The sequence below is a fragment of the Manihot esculenta genome, chromosome 8 (genome assembly GCF_001659605.2).
Source record: "Manihot esculenta cultivar AM560-2 chromosome 8, M.esculenta_v8, whole genome shotgun sequence".
In the NCBI taxonomy this organism is placed as follows: domain Eukaryota; kingdom Viridiplantae; phylum Streptophyta; class Magnoliopsida; order Malpighiales; family Euphorbiaceae; genus Manihot; species Manihot esculenta.
In genome coordinates, this window is record NC_035168.2 from 4,138,701 (window position 1) to 4,160,222 (window position 21,522).

A 21,522-nucleotide genomic window follows, 5' to 3' on the forward strand; every position below is an offset into this window, starting at 1 on the left:
GCTTTTTTCTCTTCTTTAAACCTAAATTTTTCTTTCCCTTCCCCATAAAAAATGATCTGTGTCAATTGACTATCGATAAAACAGAATATGTTGTCGTTCCTATTAATAATTCCAGAGATATTCCGATCGTAACTTATGATTTCTTAATGGTGGAGATATTTCTCACATACAATCCAATCAATTTTCAGAATATGCAGATCTCTTTGGCAGATTTATGGCAACAATTCTCGCACAGTGATTGTATTGAAGGATTTGGTTTCTAATTACAAGTCATACATTTTATTTTTGATGGAAACAAAAACTCTTAGTTCTCGTATTAAATTTTTTCATAATTTTTTATATTTTGATAATTGCTTCTCAGTCAATAGATAAGGTTTGAGAGGAGACTTTTCGTTAATATGGAAGAGTCATTAGTCTGTTTCTGTGGTTGACTTTTCTTTAAATTTTATTGATTCGATTATTTCGGAAGGTAATATTCAATTGAGATTTACTAGTTATTATGTGTTGTCGGAATCACAACGACGATGTTAATTTTGAAATTTTATTCGAGTTTTATCTCTTATAAACTCTCTTCCGTGACTTTATTCGAGAGATTTTAATAATTTATACTCGAAAAATGAGAAAATAAAAGAATACTTTTACCAAATTATCTTATGCACGAGTTTAAACTTGTACTTGAAAAGTATTTTTATCAAATTATTTTATATATAAGTTTGATTTTAAATAATTCTAAATGTTTGTTAGACTATCATATTTCTGTTAAATAAATTTATTATAATACTATTCTAATTACTCATATTTTGATTAGAGAATCTATCAAGTATAATTGTCTCTCTATTTGTGATGATATTCTATTGTGACGATATTCTCTTTATTTGATAAATTTTATTAATACAATGAGTATTTTTTTTCCGATCAAATGCTATAGTAAATTAAAAATTCAGAGTCACGTGGCATGCTTCGCATTTAGATTCCCATTTGGAAACAATACAAATAAAAAGTAGTTCAAAAAAATGAGTGGACACTCACGTGCACAGCCTTTTCTCAGTAATAATAATAATTAATTAAAATAAAAAATTTTAAAAAAAAAATTAAAGAAAGGTAATGTTGTCTCAAAACTATTAATAAAATAGGATAAATTAGCTTCACATCCCCAAAATTAATATATATAATTTCTTTAAAATCTTTTTTTATTAATTATTTTTGAAATGGGCAGAATATCTTAAAATATATAGTATTATTTAATTATTAAATTATATTAAAATTAATATTTATATATCTGATATCTCAAAAATAAATAGTTTGTATATGTAATTTAATTTTAATAAATTGAAAAAAAATATTTTAGTGAAAGGAAATACAATTTAACAGAGTTAAAATATATGAATTAAATAGTTTAAATTTAAAATTAAACCGGCTCTCTCTTGCCAACACACAAAGGATAAAAGACAAAATTTAGTTAGAACTGCTGCCGTGGCTTTAGTTCAAGGACAGCAGTGGCTTGAGTTGAAGTGTAAGGTCAACTAGTTTTTAGAATTGCTAATTTAATATCCAGTGGCAGAAAAGACTTAGTTTGTGTGGGTAGAAAAGGCTTAGTTTGTGTGATTGTTTAATTTCGACTGTGAAGCTGACTTACTGCTAAATGCAAATTGTATTGGATTTGTTTGGTTTAGATTAATTTAATTGGGATCTCTCCCTTCTATTAAAAAAAAAAAAAGTCTAATTGCCACTATTCCATTTCTCTATCTACCAAAGCCATCCACAAATAACATAGTATATGGGCAATGTGGTATTTTCCCTTTTTTTTTAATTGAATTAAATTGCAATATAACCTAGTCTATTTTATTAATTAAATACTATTTTAAATCTAAATAAATTATTTTATAAATTGACTTAAATATGATTCAATTTTTTTTATAATAATCTAATGTATAATTTAATCAATCTATAACTAAATAATTCAACTCAAATTCATATGAAAATGTAGGATATAAATAACTCTTAATTTATAATAACATGAATTAGAATAATTCAATTCAACACTTTTGCCACCTTTTAAAATTCATCACATAAATGAAAATTCATTAAACCTAGGGATTATAAATTTGTTTGAGATTATTATTGAAACAATATTTTTTAAAAAATTAATTAAAAGACTATGAAATTAATTAAAAATAGATTAACATGCTTTAGCTAATATTTGGTATTAAAAAAGAAACTGTGATATTGTAAAAAGAATAGAAACTTGAGAGGGAGGTGGAGTACGAAATAGAATTAGCATCCGTAACGGTGAGAACTCGTGGATTGAAAATGCAGTCAGCTTTGATCAGGCTGGTTAATTACCATTTGGATTGGGAGTAAAAAAACAATGGGAGGAAAATAAAATAATGTAATCACTACTGAGGAAAATAAATTCTTATATTGTTTCGTTTAATATAAGAGAAAAATATTAATAGAAAAATCATTATTTAAATAGTAAAATCATAATTTTAACTTTAAATATTTAAAATGTATGACAAATATAAATATATTTATTATATTAAAAATTTTTCCTATTTTTTTTCTTCCTATTTAAAGAGAAAATGAAAATGTATTATAAAATTTATTTACCTTGTTAAATTTAAAAGATTAAAATTTTAGATTTAATCACGATTATAATTAAAATTTTATTTTTTAATTTATTATAATTAATTATGATTATAATAAAAAAATTTTAATATTTAAAATTATTTATATTTAGAGATTTATTTAAAATTATGGACTTTATATTGCAAATTAAAATAATAAGAGTTAATCATTTTATAGTATATAGTTAAGAAATTTTTACATGAATTTAACTAATATTCAAAAATTGGATAAATAATTAATATATAATATGATGCATATTGATGATCTGAGATCCAATTGAATAGGGTTTACAAGGGTTTTGTATTACTGAATAAGGCTTGAGTTTCCTGAGGAGGTGACTCCTCTTTTATACATTGTCTTGCTTGCCGGTAACATGTAAAGGTCTCTCCAGGATTGGGCCACGCGTCTCTGCCATGCGGATTCGGAGGTACTAGGGTATCAGCCGCCTGCTCCATGCGTAACGGCCTCTGATTCTCCTCGTGCGTACGTTCGAGCGGATCTGCCAGGCTGTCTGGTGAATATTACTCCGGATCCTGGGCTGGGCTGAGAGTTGGGCCGGATGCTAAGCCTGAGTGGGGAGGGTCTGCTTCGTGCGGGCCGGGCCGACTTGAGTGAGGAAGATGGGCCGAGCCCGGCCTTGAAGGTTGGATGAGCCAGGCTTGTTATGTACATCAGGTATGCGGGCCCCTACGTTGTGGGCCTTGTGCTGTGGTCAAGCCCCTGGTCTGGGGTGAAGGAATCCAGCGGTCATCAATTGCCCCTTCACTTTCTCGGCCGTTATTGCTCCAACTGCCGAGGGGGTGAATATCAAGAACTATTATGATCGCGTCTGTTCGGGTTCAGGTGCCTTAATAACATCCTTTCATCTTTCAGTCGTTGCGCAGTTTCTGAATTCTATCTGCTCTTTCCTCTTTCTGTCTTTTCTCTATTTTTCTTGTCCTCTGCCGCCTTTACTTTCTTGTCATCATTATCTGGACATCTCCTTTCTTTCCTTTTCTGTAAATATCTTTTAGAAATCTGACACCATTAGCTTAGAGTCTAGTGTAGTTCTGCTCCGTGCTAAGTCCTCAGGCTCCGAGTATATATCAGCGCCAGCTTTTCTTCATTCTTGAGCCTTCTGTTGAAGCGAGAAATTCTTGTTTTATCTGTGGCAGGTCTATCCGACGCCTTCTTCAAACAGGTTGTCTTATGCCCCAGAGGTTTGCCATCGTGGATCTCAGTGGGTTTTGAAAGTGAAAACTCCGGTGATGAAAAGATCTCCTTCGTTTTCCACAGACGGCGCCAATTGATGATTTGAGATCCAATTGAATAGGGTTTTACAAGGGTTTTGTATTACTGAATAAGGCTTGAGTTTCCTGAGGAGGTGACTCCTCTTTTATTTGCTTGCCGGTGACGTGTAAAGGTCTCTCCAGGATTGGGCCACGCGTCTCTGCCATGCGGATTCGGAGGTACTAGGGTATCAGCCGCCTGCTCCATGCGTAACGGCCTCTGATTCTCCTCGTGCGTACGTTCGAGCGGATCTGCCAGGCTGTCTGGTGAATATTACTCCAGATCCTGGGCTGGGCTGAGAGTTGGGCCGGATGCTAAGCCTGAGTGGGGAGGGTCTGCTTCGTGCGGGCCGGGCCGACTTGAGTGAGGAAGATGGGCCGAGCCCGGCCTTGAAGGTTGGATGAGTCAGGCTTGTTATGTACATCAGGTATGCGGGCCCCTACGTCGTGTGCCTTGTGCTGTGGTCAAACCCCTGGTCTGGGGTGAAGGAATCCAGCGGTCATCACATGTCAATTTAAAATTAATCAAAATTATTTTTAAAGTCAACTATAATTATAAAAAAAATTTAAAAAGTTTAAATTTAAAATATAATCATTATTAAATGTAAAGATTTAAATCTTTATATTAAATTAAATTAAATTATTTAAATATAAATTGTAATACAATAAATTTAAAAAAGTGAAATTTTACCATTAAAATTAAAAATTTGACTAGTGAAATATTAGCCCATTATAATATCTAATAACCCAACTTTGTTCTCCTTTTGTCTTTATTTTCCCTCCATCCAAACATGGTCTAACAAATCCACACTCTCTCTTTAAGGCCTCTGACGGAAAGGATTGATGATGATGTTCTTCTTCTGCACTCATTAGCTCTCCATTTCTCTCTGTCTCTCTCTCTTAGTAGATCTAAACTGTACTATTCTCTCTCTCCCTCTTCGAAAAAGATCTCTCTGTACAGTAGTCTTCTTCCTCCACATGCACACCTCTCTCTTTTGCCTCTCAATATTTCTTTCTTTTCTCAATTAAGGTATTTTCTTCTTCTTCTTACACTATGCTTCACTTGGCTAATGGAATGGATTTTTCTTCTTTGCATTTTCTCAGCAAACAATCGGAAACTCTAGATTTTCTTTTCTTTCACTTAAAAGTTGCTGATTCTTATGCAGCACTCGATTTTTTTTTTTCCTTTTTGTTTCTCCACAATTTTTTTGAGCTTAGTTGTTGTTGTTTATTTCTCTCTGTGTATTTGTGTGGCTGCATTTTGTTTGTTCCTATTTTATTTTATTAATTTTTTTATTTTTTTGGTTCTGCATTTTTTCTGCTGGAAAGAGATTATGATGATTGTTTAAGAACTCAACATTTTGGTTCATTACTGATTTGCTGAGCTAATTTTGTTTTCTCTTTTAAACAATTCAAGTTAATTTTGGATAAAGATTTTGAGTTGGTTCGTTAATGGCATCAAAACAAGGATCAAAATCGAAGAGGTTAAGTTCAATCAATTCAAAAGCTGCCAATTCACGCTCTTCTTCAACGACGTCGTCTTCTAAACAGTTTGTAGAAACATCCATAGATGGTCAGAGCTCCCCTGCGTCATCCTCTGCTCGTAGCAAGCCACAGTATTTTTACTCAGAAAACGTACCTTTGGATGGGGAGACTCCCAAGGAAAACGTTACGGTCACAGTTCGCTTTCGCCCATTAAGGTCTGCTCTTTTCACTTCGTTTACCTCTCTGCCGTTCCATTTTTGTCCCCATTATTGAATTCGTCAGCGAGTGACTCGGTCGTTTGTTCGTTTCATAATTGGTGATGTAGTCCTAGGGAAATTCGTCAAGGAGTGGAGATTTCTTGGTATGCTGATGGAGAAACTATAGTCAGAAATGAGCATAATCAGTCAATCGCATATGCATATGGTAATTAAAGTACATTAATTTGCTATTTAGCTGATCCTACAAATACATTTGTTATTTAAGCTCGATTTACTTCAAAATTAATGCATAGATAGCTCAAGCAAAAATAAAGACTTGAGAGCTTCTACATTATGCTTGAATTGTTTGAGAAGCATTATAAGCGACTATTGAAGATAGCACTGCCATATAAATGGACAGATATAATAGTAGTCTAATTGAAACAGACTTGGCAGTGCTTTTAATTTATTTCAGCTCAAATTAGCCATCTAAATTTTATCAATTTTGAGAACTCCTGAATTATACAGATTTATTGTATGTTATGGTTGTTTTAAAATATTCTCCTTTGCAAAATGTGCTGCTGAAGTTATAATCTTATGATGTTATATCTTTGAATTTGGTCGGTTTTTGGTTTTGGTTTTTAAGATTGACTAAAAAATAGAAGCTTGGTTGACTATGTGTTTTCCAAGAGCACATTCTTATCAAGGTCCAATGGCATATGTACTTCACTTAAGTTTCTGGGAAGTAACTCTTCCTTGTATCAGGTTCTTCTGATAGACTTTCAGCGTCTTCTCCCTCTCTGTTTTTCTTTTTTTTTTTTTAATTTTTAATTTTTTGTTACTGCAGAGCATATTGATTTCGGAATCATATTTCTGTATCATTTGTGTAAAATCTTTGCTTGCCTTTTCTCTTAATTGTTTTTGTCTTCAGATGGCACCTCCATTAGCTTGTGAACCTTTTTCAAATAATTGTTAGACATCATAAAAGGTACTTATATTATTTTAGAGTAAATTTTACTTATCACCTTTGAACTTAGAGCGTTATAATAGAGCCTCCTTAAACTTTAATTTGTAATATAAAACCGTCTGAATTTAATTTGATGAACCATAAACTCTTTGTGACCCATGATTTTCCAGTTTATTGGTACATAGGTGATGTGGCAGGTGTAAATGGGGAAAGTTAGATGACCCATCATTCAATGCTGCCATGTCAGCTATTTCCTATAAAGTGGTAATAATGGGTCACAACTCACAAAAAGTTTATTGTTGAATGTTGACCAAATTAAAGTTAAGAGGGTTTTACATTACAAAATTAAAGTTCAAGAATAGCCCTGTTACGACACCTTAAGTTCAGGAATGATGGATGAAACTCACCCAATTTATTAATCTCAATTACCATAAAAATTAGGTCGCAAAGCCTATTGACGTTTCTATTTTCTTTGTAGTCTTTCATTCTTGTGCATTATGAAAAGGACTTTGTAATGCTTACAACTATCACACATCAAACTTTATTAGATTTTATGTGAACTCTTAAGTGATGCAACTTATTATTATGTGATTATTTGATTAGTTGTGGTATATTAGTCTACAAAAGCTACACTTCCTCCCATTTGTTCAAAGCTGAGGGCTAATTTCACCCAAGTTACAAATGATGCACATTCATGTTAATATTTTGACTTTTAAAGATATTTTTTTTTTCAACTGATATTTATATGGTTAATTATGCATTGCTTTCCTAAACTTTTAATAGATCGGGTGTTTGGCCCTACAACAACAACACGCCATGTGTATGATATTGCTGCTCAGCATGTCGTCAGTGGTTCTATGGAAGGCATCAATGGTGAGTCTTATGAACAGTCCCTGATTAGAAAACCTGATTGTCTGCCATTTATTTATTTGCAGCATTTTGACATAGTGTTTTCATGTATTTTTCAGGAACTATTTTTGCATATGGTGTAACGAGCAGTGGGAAGACTCACACTATGCATGTGAGATTCAGTTATACCGTGTTACTTCCCTTTGAAATTGCTTGCTTTTCTAATGTAATTCATGATATCTAATAATGCGTGCAAAATTGAATAACCATGTACTAATATTCCATATATTTTGCTTTTATAACAAAGACTACCAATAGATTTTTCTCTCAGCCTGCTTCTGAAGCTGATGTGTGTGTAACTTGGGTTCCATTATTATACTTTTGTATCTATTGCAAGTCACATGTGTTATGTTTAATCCATTAATTGATAGCATATACATGCATCCTCAGTTAAAACTGGTGCAATTACTACATTCTACACTTTAATACGCAATATCATAGAAGGATGTTCTATAAACAAAAATGGAGCTGTGAGTTTGATTACTATCATTAGGGTGGGAAATTATCGAATGCTATTTTCTATTCCTAATTAATGAGTACTCTCCCCATGCTTGCATTGGTAATATGCAATTGCAGGGTGATCAGAGGTCCCCTGGTATTATACCATTGGCAGTGAAGGATGCTTTTAGCATTATCCAAGAGGTACTTTAGTTATGGAACATGACTCCTCTGATAATTTTTTTTCTTAATTAGATCATTGTTTAATGCTGTAACCATAACATTTATTTTATTCCCTTAGACACCAAACCGAGAGTTTCTCCTTCGTGTTTCTTACCTTGAGATCTATAATGAGGTTAGTTTCTTCCATTCTCAAGCTTCATGCTTTGTCTGCATTCTGCAATGTCTTGTTCATTTTACCTTTCATTGTTGATGTGACCAGCTAACACAATTTCTTCTTTCACCTCTTTTTTGACTTCATCATCCTTTAGGGTTTTCTTCATTTCAGGTTGTCAATGACTTGTTAAATCCGGCAGGACAAAATTTAAGAATTAGAGAAGATGCTCAGGTACTTGCTTACAAATGTATTGTGTTTTCTCATGCTGACTTTAATAGCTGACTGTTTTGTCTATGAAAATGATAACTCTGCTGCAGCTATTAAAACACCATTCTGCTTAAAAAGTGGTTATCATCCTTGTTATAGATTATAGGAAGTAAATATATTAATATAGGAAGTAAATATTGATAGATGGGTTAGTTGCTTAATCTTAGGGATTGTATAATTATAGACTTGATTTTCTTTCCTGTTTAGATACCATCTTTTATATATAAATAGGTTGTAATCTTTATTATGAAATACAACATCAAATATTATATTTCTACATTGTATCAGAGCCAGGTTTGTAGAGATTTATTTTCTCTCTCGTCAAGTTATAAATTTTTGGAGACTCAGGACTCCTGTTCTTTTGTGTTATCCATCTAGGATAATATTTGTCTCTCACCGTTCACCTAGAGAGGATGCCAAAGTCGCCTTGCAGTTCCCTTGTCAAATTTGTGGTTCGTTTGCCGTTTGGGTGTTGGGTGAAGGCGTCTTTTTGATATTATTCATTTGGTTACCCATAAAGAGTAACTTTTGGAGACTTAGGGCTCTGTTTATTTGGATTACCCATAAAAGAGTAACATTTGGAGACTTAGGGCTCTGTTCATTTGGGTTACTCATAAAGAGTAACATTTGGAGACTTAGGGCTCTGTTCATTTGGGTTACTCATAAAGGATAACATTTGGAGACGTAGCGCTCTGTTCATTTGGGTTACTCATAAAGAGTAACATTTGGATCTGTTCATTTGGGTTACTCATAAAGAGTAATATTTGGAGACTTAGGCCTCTGTTCATTTGGGTTATTCACAAAGGGTAACATTTAGAGATTTAGGGCTCTGTTAATTTGGGTTACTCACGTAGGGTTCTATTCATTTGGGTTACTCATAAAGGATAACATTTGGAGACTTAGGGCTCTATTCATTTGGGTTACTCATAAAGGGTAACATTTGGAGATTTAGGTCTATGTTCATTTGGGTTATCCATAAAGGGTAACACTTGGAGACTTAGGGCTCTGTTCATCAAGTATTGTTCACGGGAATTATTCATCGGGTACTGTTTACGAGTACTGTTCATCGAGGGGGGGTACTGTTCACGAGTACTGTTCATCGGGGGTATTGTTCACGAGTCACGAGTACTGTTCACGGATTCGAAATTCTATTCACAGTAAGGCGTTTTACCAAGCTGAGAAAATGTCGTCTCCCGTTCTAGTGCTGAATCTAAATGTCGAGTCATGGCAAAAACCATTTGTGAAGTTTTGTGGGTACGCCAATTATTGGAAGAAGTTGGGTTTACAAATTCGGTGTCTGTTAAGTTGTATGGGACGAGTTGATTATATATGTAACAAGTTGGGCATGATTAACATTTATGCTCCAACTTGAGGGGGAGTGTTATAGATTATAGGAAGTAAATATATTAATATAGGACGTAAATATTGATAGATGGGTTAGTTGCTTAATCTTAGGGATTGTATAATTATAGACTTGATTTTCTTTCCTGTTTAGATACCATCTTTTATATATAAATAGGTTGTAATCTTTATTATGACATACAACATCAAATATTATATTTCTACAATCCTTGACCTCACTGCTTGTTTTTAGCATTATCTCTAAACTTTTACTATATTAAATTAATATAAATATTGATGAGTGCATAACAATTATTACATTCCAAACACACAGAAAAATTTCCCAACAACCATAATGGGCTTCTATTATGCAGAAGATTTCCCTTTGACATGGATTCTATCAACAAAAGTTTCTCCCTGATTCTTCCCAAAATCTGGATATAGTTGCTCCATTCAAAACTTTATTGATTGGGCTGGTTTTAGGCTTGACATAAGTGAAGATAGAGCACACAAATTGCATTGACTTGGTTATGGTACTTGACAGAAATTTTCCCATTTCCAGTCTGTTGTGATATAAGTGGCATTTGTTTGGGCATGCAGTTGAGCATTGTGGCCCTGTTTTTACTAAAAGTTTTCAAATGGTGTTACCATGCACTTTGAATATCCCTCTGATGGTTATTTGCAGGATCAGGCAACTATATTACTAAGTTGGGCATGTGAACTTTATGAGTTTCAGTCTCACAGATGAGCTAAGTGAAAACCTGGCTTTTGATTAAGATGTTTTACTGCTTATGAACTCTCTATTTACCTTGGGTTCTTTATTCAATTGTACTTGCCAGACTCAGATTAGGAGAAGGCCAGTGAATTATCTACAGAAGTATTTGCTGATGCATGACTTCTATTTATTGAATTAAAACCATAAGTTGCACCAGACTGCTTCTTTTCATTGAAACACATACAATCTGCTGAAGCTGTTAGCTCATTGTATTGAGAATCTGTAACTTGAGATGTATCAATTGCAACTCGTGGTGAAGGACTATGGATAATCTTTGTAATGTGCAGATTAGGGCCTTGAAGTAGTCACATTATCCCCTCTATTATAAACAGTATTGGAAACCTAAGATGCTAAAAAGCTACATCATGAAATCTATTGATGAATCAAATACTTAACCAAGTAGACGTCATTATAGCTCTCAGTATAAAGATGAAAAGTGCTGAACCGATCAACGCCTGTCATCAGAAGCCCATTGCTTATGTGATAAGATTATGGTTCACAATATATTGTTAATTGTGCTTCTAGATCACAGGTTCAATTTTGACTCAGCTTCTGATCTTAGGATTATGCTGTTCATAATAGTGACCCTTGGGTTCAAAATGCTGGGAGGATATGCTCCTTACCTGTTCTGGTGCTGAGGGAATGTTCTCATTTTAGTCGGACTTTTTATACTGGTTCATTTTATGTTGGGTACTTCCAGATCATGAGAAACCAGCTCAACTACTTGGGGTTGACAATAGTGGCGCCCTGGGGAAATATCCTAGACTGCATGGGATTCAACTGTTTATTTTATTTATTTTTACTCCAACAACTTGGGATGGGATACAATGAAGTGCTGCATGACCATAGGCTGGTGGGTAGATGCTTTGCTGCCTGAGTCTTTTGAGCATTTAAGCAACTTACCTTAAGTCTAAACCCCAAGCCCAACATTCCCACTTCTTTTAGAGTGAAACTGAGCAAAGAAAAATACCTCACTGTGTTGAGTAACCAGTATATAGTTTTGATATTCAGAGGACCTTGAAGGTAATGAAGTTTAGCTCATGCACTTGATTGCATTGCCTAATGTGAGGATATTCTGAGGCTGGGCGTTCTCCAAATTACTTATTCTAATGCTGAAATTATTGAAGGCAGTTCTTCTCTCATTTTTCTTCATCCAAGATTAGGAGTTTCTCAACTCTTGTATGCTGGAGCATGCAAACTTTAACTCTCTATTTGTAGAGTTGCAATTGGTTTTCTGGTTATATGGCCAATTAACTTATTTAAATAGCATCTCAGATTTCGTGAAGTAGCATTTTTTTTGACGTCAATTAACTTTTGTAGGGAACCTTTGTTGAAGGGATAAAGGAAGAAGTTGTATTATCCCCAGCTCATGCCCTTTCCCTCATTGCAGCTGGAGAAGGTAATTCTCATGTCAATGTCATATGCAGCGAGCAAAAGCAATTGGATTCAGAGTGACACAGTAGTGTATATATGGGGGGCTTCCATTCTCATCTCTTATAAACAAATGTTAAGCTATTACTAAGTAAAGCGCCAAAGTTGGTTACAAGATTAATGAAAAGCAAATTGATCCAAACAAAATTCTCCTTTCAAAAGAAAACTTGAAGTAAGAAACACCACTCATACTCGGGTGACTGAACTGAATTCTCATACTAACTGAATTTTCTGAAATCCTTTTCCTATCTATACTAACCAAAATAAATCTACATATTTTGATTAGGTTATTTGCTTATTAATAAAATAATAAAGAATTATATATTATCTATAAGCAATTTCAATTATTTATTAATTAATACAAGTAGGCATTCTGGTTACCATTTGTTAGAGGTAATTGAACTGGTGATATTTAAATGTTCAAAGTTTTTCAAAGTATTAACTAAACCAAAAACAAAAATTATCCAACTAAAATGTATAAATTTCATTGTTCATTGTATATATATATATATATATATATATATTTGGTTGTAACCAAATAAAATTCACTTTATTCTCTCTCATTCAAATTCTGAAGGGTTCCTGTAGAACCTTCCTTTTGGCTTTCTGCAAGTCCACAGTGGCCAAGTAATTGCCTTGCTATATGTCCTTTTGTCTTGTCTTTGGTTGAGTTCCTCTCCATGTTCTGCTCCTCCATCTCCTTGTTTCTGCTTGATGCCAAGCTCTATTCATCGTCTCCAGTTTTCTGCTTGAAGCAATTAAGTCAAAGAGTTATGTTCACCAAACAACCCATTATCCCACCCATTAACACTTCTCAGCAGACAAGCCAGGAATTTGCCCATTTAAATTGAATCAGAATACTTATTAAATAAATAATTCTTTAACATCAAATGGTCTAATGTCAAACATTCTTTATCCGAGTTTCTGAATGCTTATGGTATTTATTCCAAAATTTATTACACGGTATATATAGAAAGACAGCTAAAGTAGGTACAAATGACTTTCCATTTATCATATTGCCCATTTCAGGTTAATAACACTAAAATCTGAAACCCTTCTAATATAGCCCTTCAAAAATTGAATCTTTATGCAAGTATCAAATTTCAATAACAAAAATTTAGGACTCATGAATTCCCATTCAAATTGAAAAGTAAAATGCATATATATATTTCTAGAACATTAAATCTAATAGTAGTATGCCAAAATTAATGACTAAATTTATCTGTTTGGCATAGAGCATAGACATGTTGGATCTACAACTTTTAATCTACTCAGCAGCCGGAGCCATTCAATATTCACACTGGTAATCTCGCGCTATCTTCAGTGGTCATGTCTTTATTCATTCATTTCTTCAGATATATCTTAATTTCCAATTACCTTGAAACAGACAATTGAGAGTAGCCCATGTGGTGAAAATAGTGAAGGAGCAGTAAATTTGTCTCAACTGGTATGCCAATGCTGTTTGTTGTTGCTTACCTTTTTATTTTGTTTCTAGTTTGAACTTAATCTTTTTGCTCAACTTAAAATCTCATATTTTACTGAATTTCTTTTGCATACACCTGTGAATTTTGATATCAATGATCTCTTTTAACATATCCATGTATTACTTTTACATGCAGAACCTCATCGATCTGGCAGGTTCAGAAAGTTCAAAGGCTGAGACTACTGGTGGGAGATGGAAAGAAGGATCGTACATTAATAAGAGCCTGCTAACACTTGGAACTGTGAGGCCTCATATTACCAATATTTTTTCATCAGTAGATCAATAGCTGATAATTTCCATGCGATCTTCCATCTAAAGCCTCACCATTACATAACCATTATGTTATTTGTAATGTTTTTGAACCCCTAATTGATTGGCTGGTCACTGTGTTAAGTAGGGAGTCATCATTGGTCCAGTTTAGGCTTGATAAGTGAAACCCTTTTTTAGTCAAAATTGGTTTTGAACTGGTGAAATGGAAGGGGTTGAATTGGTGAACTGGGCTAAAACCAGTAGAAAATCCATGATTCTACCTGTTTGCATTTAACTGACAATCTGTCAAATTTCAAAATGAGGAAGTCAAACTTAAATCCTCACACTATGGCAAGAACAGGTTTTTTCACTTATGTGGGACTTGTGCATTGCACTAGAACATGTTACTTTGACCTGTAAACAATTTGTTAATATAAAAAATTTAAAATATAAAAGTTAATATTTATAGATTAATGGTACATGATCCTTAAATTTCTTTAGAGTAAAAAGTTGAGGTTGAATAATAACAATAAATGCTAGGAGGTTGGTAATGAACATGGAAAACTACAAAACCAACCTTGGTATATATGTAGACGTTTATGAATTGATTAATGCTTGAAAGGTATAAAATAGAGAACCAGTATCATTTAATTCATCAAGAACACAAAACATATTACATTTTCAATCTGTAAATATTTTATTAGTATGATAAAAGTAAATATATATATATAAAAGTTAAATTTTATTAGCATCCTTAAATTCAAGGCACATTATCCTTTCTTTAAATTTCTTAAGAGTAAGAATATTGAGGATAAATAATAATAATAGCAGACGTATAGGAGCATGGTTATATATATATTACATGCATATATAGTCATATTGAAAAAAGAAATATGCATGGTTATAGATATAATATATGAATGGAGACAACACCTCCAATTGCTGAGAAAAACATGAGCAAGGCTCTAAAACATTATGAGAACTGTAAAAAAAATTGAAATATTTGTAGAGCAGTTATGTAGTTATTATAAAAGTTCTAATATGTTAAAAGTGAATTTGGTAAGTACCATTAGACCCTCTCCCTTCAAGCTAATTATGTAAGCATTATTACATCCTCTCCCTTCTGCTATTCAATCACCACTTGGGGTTTGTAAACATTGTTACTTTTGTCCAACCTCTAGTTTTCTGTCATATTATAATCTCAGTGGTTACATTATGTGGGTGTTTCCTTTGATTGGTACTTATTATTTTATAGGTCATATCAAAGTTGACGGATGGGAGGGCCTCTCATATTCCATACAGGGACTCTAAACTGACCAGGCTTCTTCAATCTTCATTAAGTGGTCATGGCCGTGTATCAGTATGTTTTAGATTTCTTTTCCTAATTCTTTTTATATTCTTACGATAACTCAAAATGCATGTATGATGTTGTGATGCATGTCTTATCTTTGCCTACCCTCTATATGATTATCCTTCTTTATAAAGGATACATGGTTCTAACTGGCCCCCACTTATTCCTGTCTTTTGTCCAAAATTTATAGCTTATTTGCACTGTCACTCCTTCATCAAGCAGTTATGAAGAGACACATAACACTTTGAAATTTGCCCATCGTGCTAAGCATATCGAGATTCAAGCAGCACAGAACAAGGTACTCTCCCCCCCCGTATCTTATGTATGTCTAGAATAATCATGTTTGAAATAGTTATTTGAATGCAGATTGTTGATGAGAAATCACTTATCAAGAAGTATCAAAATGAGATCCACTCTTTGAAGGAAGAATTAGAACAACTGAAGAAGGGTATTGTGGTGACAGTTCCTCAATTAAAAGATATGGTGGAAGACAATATTGTCCTCCTAAAACAAAAGGTACACTTGTAGGGCTTTTTGATAAAACTGGATCATTTAATTTTTGACGTGATGTTATATCTCTATAAATGTCTTCTTTATTTAGAGAACTTCTAATTTTCCAAATTCTTCTCTACTTCAAGGTTTCATCATATGTATATTTAGCCTAGTTGGGAATATCAATATATTATATTATAAATATCTTTGTCATCTAGGCATGTAGTGCTTATTATGATTATTATTGACGATTGAGAACAACTAAAATTTGGGAGTTTATTTCTTTTTCCACTTTCAATGTTCTTTGTAGTTCTACATCATTACACAATCCAACTTGTCATACAAATATATATGTAATATAGATAAAGATTTCATCAGCAAACTTATGATGAAGTTGTGTGGTATAACATTTTCGGAAGATGCAATAACCTGATTTCTTCTTATTTGAATTGATACAAAATAATTTGATGCATTAATGTGATATGTGAAGCTAGAAGATGGTCAATTCGAGATACAATCTAGACTGGAACAAGAAGAAGAAGCCAAAGAAGCTTTATTGGGTAGAATACAACGCTTGACAAAATTAATTTTGGTCTCTTCTAAAGCTTCACAATCATCAAGGTTTCCTCACTGCCCTGGTCCAAGGAGAAGACATTCCTTTGGAGAAGAAGAGGTACTTCCAATTTGTTTGTAACCCCACCACCCCCACCCCACCCCCGAATTTAGTTATCTCTAGTGCCTTCCTAATTGACATCTATGGGATCATAAGAGTGGTGTTTTGGTGTCTGTTATGAGAGTTTCCTCCCTTCTTCCTCAACTCAGTTTGATCTGATTGTAGCTGCTTATGTTTAATATGCAGCTTGCATACCTACCATACAAAAGGCGAGACTTGATGTTGGATGATGAAAACATTGAATTGTATGTTTCTCCCGAAGGGAAAAGTGAAACTACTGATGATGCACTCAAGAGGGAGAAGAAATCCCGGAAACATGGATTGCTAAACTGGTTAAAGCTACAGGTACGTATTTTGTGGATTTTTTTAGGCAATACTGTTTCTTATTCTCGAACCTTGTTAGCTAAATTCTAAATTCCATTCATTTCATTATCTAGAGTGTTGAAATATCAGCCTTCGGTTGAATAATCTTCTTTTCACTCACTCAAATGCAGAAATTGGACATTTTGAGTTTTGTTTTCATGACTAGCTATTTCTCTCTCTTTGTCAATTTTGCAATTCACATATGTTAGGTTTTAGATTTTAGGTTTTTGCTTTTGTTTTTCCTTTTAGTACTTAAACTTAGGCTGAGCTTGCAATTTATTTAAAAGTATGTAAAAATAGCAAATCTGGCGGCTGGACTAACTTTCAGAGTATATATCTATTTCATATAAGCATCGGGGAAATCTTGAAACTTTTCATTTGTTGTAGTTGTTCCTTTCTGTCTGCTTTATTCTTCTGTATCATGTTTATCTCCCTTAATTACTAAATTATTTGCTGTTCTTTACCAGAAACGAGATAGTGGACTGGGGACAACAAGTGATAAACCAAGTGGAGTAAAATCTAATAGGACACCTTCAACACCTCAAGCAGAAAACAGCAACTTCCATACTGAATCCATATTTTCAAATCCTTTACTCACAGAAAGCTCTCCATCAGCTGATCTTCTATCTGAGATTAGACCAGATGGAGAAATTCCAGAGGACAATTTACTTGGGCAGGAAACTCCTCTGGTATGCTGATAGTCCTTTTAAATTGTTAATGTACTCCATCTTTTTGGGTGGGATGCATTGCACATAGCCTGCAGGTTTAAATTCCCATGCACTATTTGTTTCAGACCAGCATAAAAACAAGTGATCAGATTGATCTTCTAAGGGAGCAGCAGAAAATTTTGTCTGGAGAAGTTGCACTCCATTCCAGTGCTTTGAAGCGATTATCTGAGGAGGCTTCAAGAAATCCCCAAAAGGAACATATTCATGTACTATGCTGTTTCCAAATCCATTTTGTCATTAGTTGCTTTTGGCCTAGAAAATTCAATCTGTAGTCCTTTTGGTATGAAGGTGGAGATGAAGAGGTTGAATGATGAAATCAAAGTTAAGACTGAACAAATTGCTTTGCTGGAAAAACAAATTACTGATTCCATTGTGGTTTCACATAATAAGATGGATAAGTTGGAAGTATCACAAGTAAGTTGAACTTCAATTTTTGTTGCACAAACTGTTTCTCTATGGTTTGCAAGTTTGGTTTCAAGCCATCGGTTTTTAAATGCTGCAGACAGTTGCTGAACTTATGGAACAATTGAATGAGAAGTCATTTGAACTTGAGGTGATCTATTTTATACAGTTTGACATGAACATATGTTCTCATTGGTGTTTGTACTACTTGTTAAGGATGTAGTTGATAATCGATTGAAAAATTACACGAACTTGCTTCTTAAATCTTAAGAATTTTGAAGACTCCATCTTCCATCTGAGATAATCTTATGTAAATAATATTGAGTCATGATTGAAAACCTTAAGATATTCTCCAAAAGAACACTTGTATATGCCAATATGAATCATAAGAGTGACATTGATATCATAAACGTGACAGTGAAATGTACTCCGTATGAATCACCTGCCTCATATGCTAATATGTATATGCATACAAAATACAACACTCTGAATTTTTCCTGGTTTGTTTATGGAAATGTAGTAAACAGTTCATCCACATATTCTCCTTTCAATCATCTGATTTTATTAATTTTATCTGATAAGGGCAGTCCTGTTAATCCTCTTTTCAGGTTAAAACTGCGGATAATCGGATAATTCAGGAGCAGCTCAACCAAAAGGTCAAAAAGCAACTTAACTAAATCTATACATTCTTTGTTTATCAGTGGAGAGCAGAATATAAATAAACATTTCCTTTCTATCAGATATGTGAATGTGAAGGATTGCAGGAGACAATTGTCTCTTTGAAGCAGCAGCTCTCCGATGCGCTAGATTTGAGAAATATTAGTCCTCTACCCAGTTACTTAAAGCGATTTTCTGAATTAAAAAGTTTACATTCTCAACATCATGTTGACAAGGAAATTGCAGTGACAAAAAATAGAAATGAGGATTTGCTTCAACAAGCCCAGGTTTGTTCTTGAAGCATTTGACACTGATAGCCTCATTGAGACAGTGTCCTTAAAACTCTGAAGTTACATCTTATCCTTTTTTCTTATCCCCCTCCTTCTGAGGAAAAACATTTTTAGAGAAAGAAATAGAGTTGCATAATGTTCTCATGGTGCTCGTAATCGTATCTATGATAAGCCAAAGTCACCCTTGTGTATTTATGAAGGTTCATCATCTCTAGGAGGCATATCTTGTTGACTTCTCTTCATGCTGCAATTTTTGGAAGTCAGATTAGCCAATTCAACCATATCATAACATTTCTAATTTATTTTCAGTAAAGTCTACAGCATGAACAGAGGTGGTTGGCAAGCATGTAAAATGTATTGTAGTTTTTCATACATGCTGTTCCATTTTTTATATTGTCCTTGGTATCAGCTTTGCCCAAGTTCCATTTTTATGTTCATTATGTGACCCTAACATAGTTACTTGATTAACTCCAGTATGCATTGAGATGGTTTATCTAGCTTGATTTTGCTTCTTCAAGTGTCATGGCGTGAATAATCCTCAGGTCCTACTTTGGTATCAGGATGCTAATTCGCATGTCACCGAGCTCAAAGTATGTGCACCAAAGCAGGCATGAGCATGTAATAACTTTTTAGGGTTTATGGAGAGATAGGATTGTGGAATTGTTATATTAGCTTTAGAAAATCCAAAATAAAACCTAATGTACATTGTCTTGACATTGATTTTTTCAAATTTCACTACTCCACAAGATATTTTACTGAGGTAGGCAATTGTTTATCCAGATTTCTTCCAGCAATTGTAGAACAATCAATTGACCTCACAAACCTTTACATTTACCTGTTTACGTAAATTATAGTTATTGCGTGGGAAGTAAGTCCTGGTAGAATTAGTTTATAAGCTGCATAGCATAGGCACTATGGTTTGTCCTGGTAGAATTAGTTTATAAGCTGCATAGCATAGGCACTATGGTTTGTGCAGATGCTGTTATAGGCACACTGAAACACTTGTAAACTCATCCATTAGCTTTTAGGTTGCAGGGGTTCTTGGGTTCTATTCCACCTGAAAGCGGCCAATCACTGTAGTGAACTAAAAATAAGCTAGCTGATGGAGTTAGGTCACTTATCCAATTTGGCATAAGTTGCAAAAGAGTAATCAGCCTTACTGGGATAATGCATGTCGTCCTATTGATTCCTTTCTGGTTACAGATTTCACTGCACAAGTTTCTATGTGTTGACTTTAGAAGTTCCGTTTGCCACATTACTTGACATTTCTAGCTGATTCCTTGTTTTTCATCCATCAGACTGCTGAGATTGAAGAATTGAAGCAAAAAGTTGCTGCACTGACAGAGTCGAACGAACAGCTAGAAATGCAAAAGCAAAAATTGGCGGATGAGAGTTCATATGCTAAGGGGCTAGCCTCAGCTGCTGCTATGGAGCTCAAGGCATTATCAGAAGAAATCGCTAAGCTCATGAATCAGAACGAGAGACTAGCTGCTGAGCTGGCAGCACTTAAGAACTCGCCAACACAGCGAAGAACTAATAGTACAGTCCGGAATGGCCGAAGAGAGAATCACCTGAAACGTCATGACCAAGTTGGGCCAACATCAGAACTGAAGAAAGAATTGGCTATAAGTCGAGAAAGAGAAGCTCAATATGAAGCTGCTCTAATGGAGAAAGATCAACAAGATGCCGAACTTCAAAGGAAGGTGGAAGAATCCAAGCAAAGAGAAGCTTACCTTGAAAATGAACTTGCCAACATGTGGGTTCTTGTGGCAAAGTTGAAAAAATCCCACGGATCCAGTACCGATAACTCGGATTCAACAAGAGAGGCTCCAAGTGTTTGATGGTTTTTGTGTTTAAAATCATTGAGAAATGATGTTTAATACGAGGTATGAGATGTAGTGTGCAGGAAAGCGTGTTGTGCATTAGAAGTTAGGGTGTTTGTGTATTTCAAATGAGCCTATTGGCCTTTTCTCTTATCCTGTATCTTTGTTTCCTTTAAGGTTTTTCTGGCTGTCAATATCTGTATGAACTAATCACCTCACCTTTGTTTTCATGTGAATGCTTGTTCAGTTAATGATTCGTATTACAAAATTGATAATGCAAAGATTAGAATATTAAAAAAATTGAAAAAAAAAAAAAAAGAGACATAGTATTTGTAGGAAGTTGCTAATTAACCTAAAAAATGGGAGCCTGATTATGCAATATAAGAAGCTAGTACTTCCAATTTTATAAACTCTCCATTTTCAAAAGAAAGTTTGTCAAATACACTTGAATATAAGATAACTGTTGGAGTCGAGTAAATTTGTCACATAATGTATACGGTTATTATTATACACCACATAAAAATTTTGAAATTAAAACTGGCTCTATATATAAAAAAAAATTCTAATTTATCTAAAATTATTATAAAACTGGCTCTCTGTAAAAAAAAGTAATAATAATTTATCTAAAATTATTATAAATATTCGCATTATAATATGAGATGATTTTAATTTCACTTTAACGTTTTATATGACTTTTTAAATTTAAAATGCTATGATGCTTTAGATTATACCTAAATTATGAACTAACTGGATTATGGAGTGTATCTCTATTGTATCTATTCCTCGCAGCTTAATGGTCATAGAGTGGCTCTCATTAAATTGATTAAATGTTTACGACTGAGATCCCTTGTTCCTTTATTTTTTTCTCTTTTATACGCAAAAATTCTGTCACGAACTCAAGTACTCCTCTTCCATACAAAGAATTTCCATCTCAAGGCGGGAATCAACGGTCTCTCATCTTTTGTTCG

At 33.9% G+C, this 21,522-nt stretch overlaps 1 protein-coding gene across 7 annotated transcripts; it reads left to right on the forward strand.

The window, feature by feature from the left end:
- The first annotated feature begins 4,679 nt into the window (after positions 1-4,679).
- Positions 4,680-20,805, forward strand: LOC110620133 (kinesin-like protein KIN-7K, chloroplastic). Of its 7 annotated transcripts, XM_043958688.1 has the most exons (26): positions 4,681-4,926; positions 5,365-5,596; positions 5,707-5,804; positions 6,510-6,566; positions 7,329-7,418; positions 7,514-7,566; positions 8,031-8,096; positions 8,194-8,247; positions 8,401-8,460; positions 11,933-12,011; positions 13,279-13,346; positions 13,431-13,490; positions 13,663-13,767; positions 15,031-15,135; positions 15,317-15,424; positions 15,493-15,642; positions 16,109-16,291; positions 16,478-16,636; positions 17,122-17,343; positions 17,448-17,588; positions 17,671-17,796; positions 17,885-17,935; positions 18,393-18,440; positions 18,525-18,728; positions 19,292-19,339; positions 20,030-20,805. In XM_043958688.1, the coding sequence occupies exons 5-26, from the start codon at positions 7,403-7,405 to the stop codon at positions 20,570-20,572; spliced, it is 2,649 nt and encodes an 882-aa protein (XP_043814623.1). In that variant the 5' UTR covers positions 4,681-4,926; positions 5,365-5,596; positions 5,707-5,804; positions 6,510-6,566; positions 7,329-7,402; the 3' UTR covers positions 20,573-20,805. The 7 variants fall into 7 exon arrangements, with proteins under 7 accessions (XP_021619423.1, XP_021619424.1, XP_043814623.1 ...); XM_021763731.2 differs by lacking the exon at positions 6,510-6,566 and having other exon boundaries at positions 4,680-4,926; positions 5,314-5,596; positions 19,292-19,349; positions 20,030-20,165; XM_043958686.1 differs by lacking the exon at positions 6,510-6,566 and having other exon boundaries at positions 5,314-5,596.
- Positions 20,806-21,522: the final 717 nt, after the last annotated feature.